The sequence below is a fragment of the Hyla sarda genome, unplaced genomic scaffold (genome assembly GCF_029499605.1).
Source record: "Hyla sarda isolate aHylSar1 unplaced genomic scaffold, aHylSar1.hap1 scaffold_899, whole genome shotgun sequence".
NCBI lineage: Eukaryota > Metazoa > Chordata > Amphibia > Anura > Hylidae > Hyla > Hyla sarda.
In genome coordinates this window covers 51972-61418 of record NW_026610928.1, presented here as the reverse complement: position 1 = coordinate 61418, position 9447 = coordinate 51972, and the positions used below count along the sequence as shown (strand labels likewise).

The 9447-nt window shown below is 43.1% G+C and overlaps 1 protein-coding gene across 1 annotated transcript; it reads left to right on the top strand.

Annotated features, from left to right (window-relative positions):
- The first annotated feature begins 6117 nt into the window (after positions 1-6117).
- On the top strand, positions 6118-7484 carry LOC130348985 (tigger transposable element-derived protein 1-like). The gene is made up of 2 exons (XM_056554797.1): positions 6118-7262; positions 7355-7484. Exon 1 carries the CDS (start codon positions 6118-6120, stop codon positions 7213-7215), a length of 1098 nt encoding a protein of 365 aa, XP_056410772.1. The 3' UTR covers positions 7216-7262; positions 7355-7484.
- Positions 7485-9447: the final 1963 nt, after the last annotated feature.

Genomic DNA, 9447 nt, shown 5'->3' with positions numbered 1-9447 from the left:
CATTTTTCTGTCCTGATAAGTGCATATCACATACCTATACCTGAGTAGTGTACTATCATGAACTATAATTTTCCGAAAAAATGTGTTTCGATACGAATTTATTCGCGGCAAAACTATATTAAAAACGGCTATTTCTGGCCTACAGAGAGCCTCAATAGGGGTATAGAACACTTCGCTGTGTTCTAACACGCATATGGAGTGTGCTGGGGTAGTGAAATAATACTGTTATTCAGAATAACATGCAGATTACCGGCATCACTTTTAGAATCACTGCCGCAGAGCGGCACAATGACAGAGCCTGGAGGTGGCATCAGTATGAGGAGACCATATAGTGGCTGAAGGACACAGCGTGGAGGTGCTGGCAGCATGAGGAGACCATATAGTGGCTGAATGGCACAGCCAGGAGTTGGCAGCAGCATGAGTATACACTAGTCCTTCACAATCCCTAAGATTAAAAGATGAATTCAGAAATTTGCTGCCTAATCTGGGGGACATCTATGCTGCCTAATCTGGGGGACAACTATGCTCCTAATATGGGGATAACTGATGCTTCTGGCCTTAAGCCTATAATTTTTTGAAGTTTAGCAGTAGCTAAATACATGCTTAATGCAAATGTCAACATTGATCTTTAAATGTAAGGGGTTATGAAACCCTCTTGGGTACTGCGAATGACTGCTCCAGACTCATTCTGTGTCTTTCACAAACTACTTGCCTCCCTGGTGCCTCAGGCCTTGGGCCTATAATTTTTTGAAGTTTAGCAGTAGCTAAATACATGATTAATGCAAATGTAAACATTGATCTTTAAATGTAAGGGGTTATGAAAACCTCTTGGATACAAATGCATGATCCAGACTCATTCTGTGTCTTTCAGGAACTACTTGCCTCCCTGGTGCCTCTGGCCTTGGACCTTAAATTTTTGGATGTTTAGCAGTAGCTAAATACATACTTAATGCAAATTTCAACAATGATCGTTAAATTCTCGGCACTCTGCCAGGGCCTTCTCCTACCCTGCCTGGGCCGATCCGAGGACCTCACTAACCAACTCACTAACTAATCCAATCGCTTATAGCGACGGGCGGTGTGTACAAATGGCAGGGACTTAATCAACGCCAGTTTATGACCCTCACTTACTGGTAATTCCTCGTTTAAAGGATAAATAATTGCAATCCCAGATCCCTATCACAAACTGGTTTCAGCGTGCAACGCGCACCTGTCCTTGAAAGATAGAGACACGCTAATCCGTTCAGTGGAGCGCTAATGCGGCCCAGGACATCTGAGGCCATAACACACCTGTTATTGCTCGATCTCGCAATTGATCAGGCAAAGTAAGGGGTTATTAAAGCCTCTTGGGTACTGCTGAGGCCTACTCCTGACTGCTCCTGGTGCAATGTATGAGGTAATTAAACACTCTTGGGTAGCGTTATTGTTAAATTTACTGATAATTTTATCAGTAATAAAATTGAATTTTGCAGAATGCTAACCGTTACACAACAGAACGCTTGTTGCGTGTGATTTTTTAATGAGAAAAAAAATAAATAGATGGAGAGGGATTAACTCTGCTTAATCATTTTTGGCGAATTAGAATCCTTTTGTAATCTGATTTTTTGGAGACAGATGCGCTTACACACATGTAATAATTTTTTTAACCAAATTTCAAACATTGTGTGGTTTATTATTTTTGAGAAGAATGTCTTTTGGTGGTCCACCATCCTGCATTATAGAGTCTTCTGAACTGCTGTATATGCGCTTGTTTTAAAAGAACAGGTATTTTGTCAGACAATTTCAATAACATTTAGCGTTTTTTTGGGGTGGATTGTGAAGCCCGGGTTTGTACTCTTGCATCAGCCAACTCCAGGCTGTGTCTTTCAGGCAATCTATGGGTTCCTGATGCCGTAGAGGAGGGGCCTGGGTCTGGGAATAAAAAATTTTTGGATTGCGGGTGCTACCAAAAAAGATGGACACTCCCTAATCCGTTCAGTGAAGCGTGCCAGCGGCCCCGGACATCTGAGGGCATAACACACCTGTTATTGCTCGATCTCAGGAGAAGGGGGTTCATCATCTGTAGAAGAGAGTTGCAGGTTGCCCTTGAGTCAGCAAGGCGGTAGCACGGTTGGCAGTCAGCGTGGTGTGGCAGTAGTGGAAATTCTGGAGCCAAACGTGCCCGGCGGAGACCACCTGCTTCGCGGCAGCTTACCTTTCCGGGAGTTAGCGGGTTACCAGCACCGGTCGATGAAAGATAGAGACACGGTAATCCGTTTAGTGCAGCGCGCCGGTGGCACCGGAAATCTGAGGGCATAACACACCTGGTATTGCTCGATCTCACAATTGATCGTGCAAAGGTAGGGGGTTATTAAAGCCTCTTGGGTACTGCTGAGGCCTACTCTTGACTGCTCCTGGTGTAATGTATGGGGTAATTAACACTCTTGAGTAGTGTTTTTTTTTTATTTACTGATAATTTTTTCAGTAATAAAATTTAATTTTCAATAATGCTAATCGTTACACAACGGAACACTTGTTGCGTGTGATTTTTTAATAATAAAAAAACGGACAGGGATTAACTCTGCTTCATCATTTTGGGCGAAAAAAGTCCTTTGGTGATCTGATCTTTTGGAGACAGATGCGCTTACACACATATTGAATTAGTTTTTGTAAAAAAAAAATTCAAACATTGTGTGGTTTATTATTTTTGAGAAGAATGTCTTTGGGTGGTCCACCGTCCTGCATTATAGAGTATTGTGAACTGTTGGATATGCGCTTGTTCTTACACAAAGGTATTTCTTTAAAAAAATTTCAAAAATTTTGTTGTTTTTTGGAGGGGATTGTGAAGCCCGGGTGTGTACTGGTGCATCAGCCAACTCCAGGCTGTGTTCTTCAGGCAATATACGGATTTCTGATGCCGCAGAGGTGGGGCCTGGGTCTGGAAATTGAACATTTTTGGATAGCGGGTGCTACCTATGAGAAATCTTTGTCAAAAATTTTATATATTGTGTTGTTGTTTTTTTTGAGGGGGGGGGGGGGATTGTGAAGCCCTGGTGTGTACTCTTGCATCAGCCAACTCCAGGCTGTGTCATGCAGGCAATATATGGGTTACTGATGCCGCAGGAGTGGGGCCTGGTTCTGGAAATTTCACATTTTTGGATAGCGGGTGCTACCAATGAGAAATCTTTGACAAAATTTCTCATTGTGTTGTTTTAGGAGGGGGGATTGTGAAGCCCTGGTGTGTACTGGTGCATCAGCCAACTCCAGGCTGTGTCCTTCAGGTAATATATGGGTTACTGATGCCGCAGAGGTGGGGCCTGGGTCTGTTAATTTCAAATTTTTGGATAGTGGGTGCTACCAATGAGAAATATTTGTCAAAAATGTCATATATTGTGTTGTTTTTTTTTTGGGGGGGGGGGGATTGTGAAGCCCTGGTGTGTAGTGTACTAGTGCATCAGCCAACTCCACGCTGTGCCATTCAGCCACTAAATGGTCTCCTCTTGCTGCCAACATGTCCATGCTATGTCATTCAGTCACTATATGGTCTCCTGACACTGATGCCACCACCAGGCTCTGTCATTGTGCTGCTGTGGGGCAGTGATTCTAAGAGCGATGCCGGTAATCTGCATGCTATTCTGAATAACAGTATTATTTCACTACCCCAGCATATTCCATATGCGTTTTAGGACACAGCAAAGTGTTCTATACCCCCATAGAGGCTGTATGTAGGCTAGAAATAGCCTTTTTTAATTTCGATTCGCCGTAAACAAATTCGGATCGAAACGAACTTTTCGGCCGAATCGAATTTTTGAAAAGTTCGCTCATCTATAGCGTGCATACCATGCTGGCTCAATACCTGAAATTGAGTGTGCATACCATGTTGGCTCATTACATGTACGCTCAATACATGAAAATAAACGTGCATAGCATGCTTGCTCAATTCCTTATAATGAGCGTGCATAGCCTGCTGGCTCATTACATGAAAATGAGCGTGCATACCATGCTGGCTAATTACATGAAATTGAGCGTGCATACCATGCTGGCTCAATACCAGATATTGAGCATGCATAGCATGCTTGCTCAATACATGCAATGAGCCAGCATGCTATGCACGCTTAATATCATGTATTGAGCAAGCATGCTATGCACGCTCAATACATAAAAATAATCGCTCCCATGTAACTCTCCTGATCACTACTTGCCCACCTAGAGGAGGAAGCCGCGCAAGTCTCCTCCACTTCTTGGCTGGGCAGTAGCTGCTGACTGTCCTCTATTAGATTGTCCTCAGTGAATAGTGGAGTTGAACCCACAGCATAAGATACTTCTGTAGGAGAGGGAACAGCATAGGACAGAGATACTTCTGTAGGAGAGGGAACAGCATAGGACAGAGATACTTCTGTAGGAGAGGGAACAGCATAGGACAGAGGCAATGGGAGGACAGGGACTGCTCCCAGGCCATGCCAACTGAGGGTTGTGTCTGAAGAAACCACTGACTGTTGACTGGGGGTGTCAGATGTCACTTGTGATTAAATAAGTGTTAACCAATCGACGACGGCAGATGGGTTGCATGTTGAGACACGACCGCTAGCTGATAACGGGAGCTCAGGCCTCTCGCAGCGACTCCTGCGACCACTCGCCCCTAGTCTGCTGCGACCTCTGCCTGAAGGATTTAGGCCTCTGCCACTCCTCTGTGCACGTCATGGCACTTCTCTGCCTGACATACTTAGTGTGCATATGAGGGGAGTACAATATGCTTCAGTACGCTTAAAACAGTATTTGTCTAGAACAGCAGCAGGTGTGCACTTTTGGCTGGCCTTTCACAGTATGTAGGCCCTAACAGATTAACAGGAACAAAATAGTACAACACTTAGATGTAGGCATGTGGTATGCACTGATGAGGGCAGAATAATGCTCTACAGTACACTTAAAAAGTACAGTGATACCTCGGTTCACGAACTCTTCTGTTTACAAACAACTCGGTTCACGAACAGAAAAGTTCATAAAAAAGTGCTCCGGTTCACGAACTCCGCCTCGGTTCACGAACAGGAGCCGCGGCCATTTTAATGCTATTTCCAGGCTGTCACATGGTCGTGACTTGCTGTAGGAAGACCGTGGAGAGAAGGAAACAGAAAGAAGTACTGTGAATACTCTGCAAACATTTTAAGTGATTTTTTGATTTTTGGTGTGCTTTTTAGCACATACAGTACTGTACTGTACTACAGTACTGTACTTACTGTATTGTACAGTTCACTGGACACAAGAAGCAGCAATGAAGGTGACAATGTGCAAAGTGGAAATGCAAGTGACAATGTGCAAAGGGGAAATGCAGGTGACAATGTGCAAAGTGGAAATGCAAGTGACAATGTGCAAAGTGGAAATGCAAGTGACAACGTGCAAAGTGGAAATGCAGGTGACAATGTGCAAAGTGGAAATGCAAGTGACAATGTGCAAAGTGGAAATGCAGGTGACAAGAATGTGCAGCACAAGCATGGTGGCAAAAAGAAAGTACAGAGCAGTAGTAAAGGTGACAGCAAGGTTGTGAAGAAAATAACCATTGAGCTGAAGAAGGAAATTATAGAAAAGCATGACCGTAGTATTCGTGTGACTGATCTGGCCTCGGAGTACAAGATGGCAAAGTCAACAATCTCGACTATTCTGAAAAACAAAGCCGCCATCAAAGGAGCTGATGTTGCAAAAGGAGTAACAATGTTAACCAAGCAGAGGACGCAAGTGCTGGAAGAGGTGGAAAAACTTTTGTTGGTGTGGTTGAATGAGAAACAGCTGGCAGGTGATAGCATTAGTGAAGCTATGATCTGTGAGAAAGCCAGGAAATTGCACAGGGATTTACTGCAAAGAAGCCCCTCTACAAGTGCAGCAAGTGACGAATTTAAAGCCAGTAGGGGTGGTTTGAAAAATTCCACAGGAGAAGTGGCATCCACAGTGTGATTAGACATGGTGAGGCTTCCAGTTCTGACAAGGCAGCAGCAGAAGCCTACAAGTTAAACTTTGCGGAATTCATGAAGACAGAAGGATACGTCCCTCAACAAGTGTTCAACTGTGATGAAATAGGGCTCTTCTGGAAAAAAATGCCGAACAGAACCTATATAGGAGGAAAAGGCACTACCAGGACACAAGCCCATGAAGGACAGATTGACCCTTTTGCTGTGTGCCAACGCAAGCACCGATCTGAAAATTAAACCACTACTGGTGTACCATTCTCAGACCCCTCGTGTATTTAGGGAACAAAATGTGAACAAGGCCAGACTGCCCGTCATGTGGAGAGCCAATGCCAAAGCTTGGGTCACAAGGCCATTGTTTATGGAATGGCTGCACGAGGTGTTTGCACCCACCGTCAGAAAATTTCTTTCTGATAACCAGCTGCCTGAAAGGTGCCTTCTTCTGATGGACAATGCCCCGGCACACCCTCCAGCCTTGGTGGATGCTGAGTATGACTTCATCAAGGTAAAGTTCCTCCCCCCCAACACAACACCACTTCTGCAGCCCATGGACCAGCAAGTCATCTGCAACTTCAAGAAGCTGTACACAAATGCGCTCTTCACTAGGTGTTTTAATGTCACCGAAGAGACGTCTTTGACTTTGAAAGACTTCTGGAAGAAACATTTCAATGTTGTCCACTGCATTTACCTCATTGACAAAGCCTGGGAAGAGGTCACTCCCCGAACCCTAAATTCAGCCTGGAGGAAACTGTGGCCAGAATGTGTCGCTGAACGTGAACATGACTTTGAAGGGTCTGATGCAGAGGTATTGGAGGAAATTGTGTCCATGGGCAAGAGTATGGGTCTGGACGTTGATGGTGCTGATGTGGAAGAGCTTGTTGAGGAACATAGGGAGGAGCAGACCACGGAAGAACTTTCTGAACCCAACAGTGAGCAGCAGAAGGCACTTCTTGAGGAGCATTCCACTGAGGAAGAGGAAGAAAGGGAGGAGGTTAGCAGTGATACCATAAAATCTATTATGCAAAAATGGAATGAGTGCCATGATTTTTTTGAAAAGCACCACCCCAACATAACCGTCACGAACAGAGTGTTAAATCTTATGAATGATAATGTGGTCTCTCATTTCTGGAGGGTTATGCAGCGCAGGAAGAGACAAGTGACATTGGACAGATTTTTCAGAAAAACTGAGCCTGCAGCTAGGAGACAAAGGAGAGAGGAAACCCCTGAAGGAGATCCCCCTGATGTCCTTATGGAGGGGGACTCTCCCTCCAAACAATAACTGCCTCCCACCTGCCTTCCTCCATGCCAGAAGTCATCTCAAGCAAGGTTAGTGTCCTCTCTTTATACATTACTATACTGTTATAATGTGTATTGTAATTAGTTTCATATTTTTGTGCTTCAAAAACCCCCCAAAAAAGGTCAGCACGGATTAACCGGATTTACATTGAACCCTATGGGAAAATGTGAAGAACAGAGAGAGATGGATCCAGCTCGTGCAGATAAAAGAATTTTAATCCATAAGACAAGGAGGATACAAGGAGGATACAAGTAAGGCGTTTCAAGCGCTGAATGCGCTCTTAGTCATGAAAATGGGAAAATGTGCCTCGGTTCGCGACCAATTCGGTTCGCGACCAGAGTCAGTTCACGAATTAAGTTTGTGAACCGAGGTATCACTGTATCTGAGTACACCAGCCGATGAGTACTTTTAGCTTGACTTTCACAGTATGTAGGATCTTGACAGATTAACAGGTACAAAATAGTACACTACTTACATGCACATATGCGGTATGCACTTATGAGAAAAATGCGCTACAATGCGCCTAAAAACTCAGTATTTTTGTAAAACACCAGCCGGTGATTACTTTTAGTTGTCCTTTCACAGTATGTAGGCCCTTGACAGATAACATGTACAATACGGTACACTACTTAGGGCAAAAAAATGCGCTACAGTACACTTGGAAAACGTATTTTCATAAAACAACAGCCAGTGAATAGTTTTCCCTGGCCTTTCACTGTATGTAGGCTTGTTACCGATTAACAGGTCCAAAAAAGTGCACTACTTAGATGTAGGTTGTGGTATGCACGTATGAGGGCAAAAAATGCACTACAGTACACTTGGAAAACGTATTTTTGCAAAACACCAGCCGGTGATTACTTTTGCTTGGACTTTCACAGTAGGTAGGCCCTTAACAGATTAACAGGTACAAAATAGTACGCTACTTGGATGTACGTATGATTTATGCACTGATGAGGGCAGCAGAAAAATGCGCTACAGTACACCTAAAAACTCTGTATTTTTGTAAAACACCAGCCCGTGAATACATTTTTCTGTCCTTTCACAGTATGTAGGCCCTTGACAGATTAACAGGTACAAAATAGTACACTGCTTAGATGTAGGTATGTGATATGCACTGATGAGGGCAGAAAAATTACCTACAATAAGCCTAAAAACTGTATTTTTGTTAAAAAAAACAGACTTTGATTACTTTTGCTTGGACTTTCACAGTATGTAGACCCTTGACAGAGTAACAGGTACAAAATGGTACACTACTTAGATGTAGCTATGTAGTATGCACGTATGAGGGCAAAAAAATGCGCTACAGTACACTTGGAAAATGTATTTTTCTAAAACACTAGCTAGTGTTTACTTTTGCTTGGACTTTCACAGTGTGTAGGCCCTTGACACATTAACAGGTACAAAATGGTACACTACTTAGATGTAGGTATGTGTTATGCACGGATGAAGGCAAAAAAATGTGCAACAGTACACTTGGAAAACGTATTTTCATAAAACAACAGCCATTGATTAGTTTTCCCTGGCCTTTCACTGTATGTAGGCGTGTTACAGATTAACAGGTACAAAAAAGTGCACTACTTAGATGTAGGTTAGTGTTGGGTGTGAATATTAGCAATACGAATATTTATCGTGAATATCGCATATTCGCGAATTTTCGAATATTGCAAATATAGCGCTAAATATTCGCAATTAAAATATTCAAATTTTTTTTCCAGTACACATCACAGTGATTATCCCTCCCTGCTTCCAGCTTATGGAGTAAACAAGGCTCCAATACAAGTTACTGTGTCAGAACAGCGGGCACCCGAAAATTCACATATACGAAAATTAGCATATGCGGAAATTCGCGTATGTGAATATTCACATATGCAAATTTTCATGCATATTGATCCCTCCCTTCTTATAGCTCTTTTATCACGCGATATTGCGCATGCGCATGCCAATTTTATGGTCAATGTGAATGCAAATTTTATGGCACATAATAAAAAAAAGGACGCGAATATTGCGAATATGCGAATTTTGCGTATATATATGACCAATATTCGTCCATATATTCGTGAAATATCGCGAATTTGAATATAGCCTATGCCACTCAACACTAATGTAGGTATGTGGTTTGCACGTATGAGGGCCAAAAAAATCGCTACAGTACACTTGGAAAACTTATTTTCATAAAACAACAGCCAGTGATTAGTTTTCCCTGGCCCTTCACTG